The following is a 3,118-nucleotide window of genomic DNA, read 5'->3' on the forward strand; positions in this document are numbered from 1 at the left end:
ACCTCTCACACTTTCTACCTGTATTTTTATTTTTAAAATGTATTTACTATGTATTACTATTATTTCATTACTAAATTGTAAATTGTGCATGTGCAAAGTTGCAAGAACTTACACAGTACATAGTACTTACGGTAATAAACGACAGTATTAATTCATGATTACAATTAATAAAACATGCCAATGTTTTACTATGTCAGGTGCTCGGAAGCTACTTTTGGAACCAAAAACTTTTTGTCAAAATTTAACTCTTTTAAGAGTCAAAGTATAAAGATCCGTTTACACCTAGGACGATAACTATAACGATAAAGATATAGTTCTAAATGTAAAAGAATAGAGTCCACAAATATAACAATAACGCTACAGAGAAACAATATTGTTTACATTTGTTTCAGCTTATGATTTCTACAATCGCTGACAGCCAAACAGAATCCATTCTTCTTTAAAGATCTTGATCTTGAGCATTTAAAGTGGCAGATGACTGCAATGCATGCTTATAATAAACGGAACATTATTGTGCATTGGTGTGGACACTGTTATAGTTATGGTATCTAGTTATCTTTGTAGTTATCATTCTTGGTGTGAACTGACTGACCCAATTCAAACAATCTCAGAAAATACATGAGCTTTAAATCAGCTTTGGTCCTTACATTGAAACATGAAACACACATGCTGAATGCATATACAGGATCTGCGTATACACATTCATGTTTCCAAATAACATACAAAAAGAGAAAAATAAATTCACATTGTGCAGGTTTGACCCGAGTTGCATCTTAAAACAACATTAAAAGTGTGAAACTGTCCGAGTTGTGTTTGTGTATATGCAGTGTTGGGGAAAGTTACTTTTAAAAGTAATGCATTACAATATTGCGTTACTCCATAAAAAAAGTAACTAATTACGTTACTTCGTTACTTTTTATGGAAAGTAATGCGTTACGTTACTTTTGTGTTACTTTTTAAATCTGGACAGGGCTTGCTTGTTTGTTTTTAAAATGTGTGTGTGTGACTGGCTACTGACTGTCAGTATATCATCTATCTATCTATCCATCTATCCATCTATCTATATAGATATAGATACATAACTGTAAATGTATTATGCTTGTTTGTGTAGTGCTGTAACTGGCACAATGGGCCCTCTGACCTGCAGAGGGCAAAATAACGAGAGAGACATGTATAGAAAGATAATGGAGAGAGAGAGAGAGTGCTTGGTATCAAGAAAAAGACTTGGCATTCAATTTTGTCTATATAAGGGTCATATCCACAGCACTACTCCATGTCCATAGTAATGGTGACAAAATCCACTTGGATACTAATTCTTTTCATGAAGTATGAGCTAGCCATCGTATGATCCATCAACTCCACTCTTTTCTTCTAATACACAGCGTTTCCTGAACTGGAAGGGGACGGGAAACACAAAACGGCACTTGGCGTCACTGAAGATCATGAAGATCATGAAGCTCCCGTTGAGCATTGGCTTAATCGAAGGTGCGATTTCTGCTGCGTTCACGTGTTGCAGTATTGAGCTCACACCAGCAGGTGACGCTTCTTGTGCAGGGAGAGGTGATCGGAGCGAGAGAAGGTGCGATCACAGTCAGGGCACTGGAATGGCTTTACACCCGTGTGCTTCCGAAAGTGACGGGTCAGCTCATCGGAGCGGGCAAACTTCCACGTACAGCCTTCCCACATGCACTTATAAGGCTTTTCTCCTAAATGGTCACACAAAGAGAAAGAAGAGCATTTAGAAGAGTGTTTAGCCTATTCATCCGCATGAACAGTATCAGAGTAAGAGTATGAGCATTTTCATCTTTATAATGGGTCAATAATAAGTAGAATAAGAAGATTAAAACATATGAAACAGTTAGAAATCATTTAGCATTTAGAAATCTTTTGTAACATTATAAATGTCTTTACTGTCATTTTTGATCAATTTAATGTGTCCTTGCTGAACGAGGACAAATAAATAAATCCACCAAACTTTTAAATGATAGTGTATCACGGTTTCCACAAAATATAATCATTGATAATAAAAAAAATCTTTATTGAGCAGCAAATCGGCATATTAGAATGATTTCTGAAGGATCATGTGACACTGAAGACTGGAGTAAAGGCTGCTGAAAATTCAGCTTTGCATCACAGGAATAAAGTAGTAATAAAAAAGCTGTTTAACAATATTTTTGATCAAATAAATGTAGCTTTGGTGAGCATAAAATACTTTTCTTTTCTTTTTTTCAAAAACACAAAATGTTTTCCCAACAAAAAGATTGAAAAAAAAGAGTGTCACATAATTGTGTGCATTAACAAATGTCTTTGCATATATAGCCTATTCACCTGTATGTGTGCGTCTATGAGCTTTCAGGTGGGAGCTTTTGGTATAGACTTTATTGCAGCCATTGAAGTCACAGCGATGAATTCGACGCTTCTTCAGTGGATCTGGAGACTCTAGCTTTCGACGTACAATCACTGAGTGTGTGTTTCCCCTGTTAAAGACAAAAAAAATGAGTGTTCGACGTGCACCTCTTGCTTTAACCACCAGGGGTCAGAAGCATTACATACAATCTACCTCAAAGCAGAGCATGACAAGTTATCTGAGTATTGTAAGTATTTATGACCTTAGCTCCACATTAGATTTTGTTTAATTACAGTACACTTTTTTGGTGCTGTTCCATGCTTCATTTGTGATTTTTATTAGCAGTGCTTGTTTGCTAAAGGAAAAATCCTTGTTACTAGTCACACTTAACCACAAGGAACTAAAGTGGACAACTCGTTCTGCACCGTTTGTGCTACGGACTTGAATAATACATCTAATTGTGCAGCTTGTTGAGTTAAGGCTGGCACTTTTCTAAGTGACTGGACTTACAATTTCCGACTTGCAGACAATAAACCAGTTGAAAAAACTCCCATGTATTTACTGAACAGGAACACCTTTTACTGTAAGTTCCTGCCTAAATACACCCTATTATTACCGTATTGGCCCGAATATAAGACGACCCTGATTATAAGACGACCCCCCTTTTTCCAGATGTACCTTTTGGAAAAATACTTTCTAAAAACCAAATCTTGTTTTTTCTCAGTAAAACACATTTTGTCTTCAATTATTTTCATATTGCATATTTTTCCT

The 3,118-nt window shown here is 36.0% G+C and overlaps 1 protein-coding gene across 1 annotated transcript in view; it reads right to left on the reverse strand.

Moving 5' to 3' along the window:
* Positions 1 to 1,006: 1,006 nt before the first annotated feature.
* LOC107754179 (Krueppel-like factor 3) overlaps positions 1,007 to 3,118 on the reverse strand; it is a 14,707-nt gene continuing 12,595 nt past the window's right edge. Inside the window, exons 6-7 of the mRNA XM_016570542.1 lie at positions 2,329 to 2,477; positions 1,007 to 1,706 (exon numbers count right to left, since the gene is read on the reverse strand). Coding sequence (XP_016426028.1) covers positions 1,525 to 1,706; positions 2,329 to 2,477 — 331 coding nt within the window. The 3' untranslated portion in view covers positions 1,007 to 1,524. The remainder of the gene's footprint in view (positions 1,707 to 2,328; positions 2,478 to 3,118) is intronic.

Source organism: Sinocyclocheilus rhinocerous, unplaced genomic scaffold (assembly GCF_001515625.1).
Source record: "Sinocyclocheilus rhinocerous isolate Xijiao unplaced genomic scaffold, SAMN03320098_v1.1 scaffold681, whole genome shotgun sequence".
Classification (NCBI taxonomy): domain Eukaryota; kingdom Metazoa; phylum Chordata; class Actinopteri; order Cypriniformes; family Cyprinidae; genus Sinocyclocheilus; species Sinocyclocheilus rhinocerous.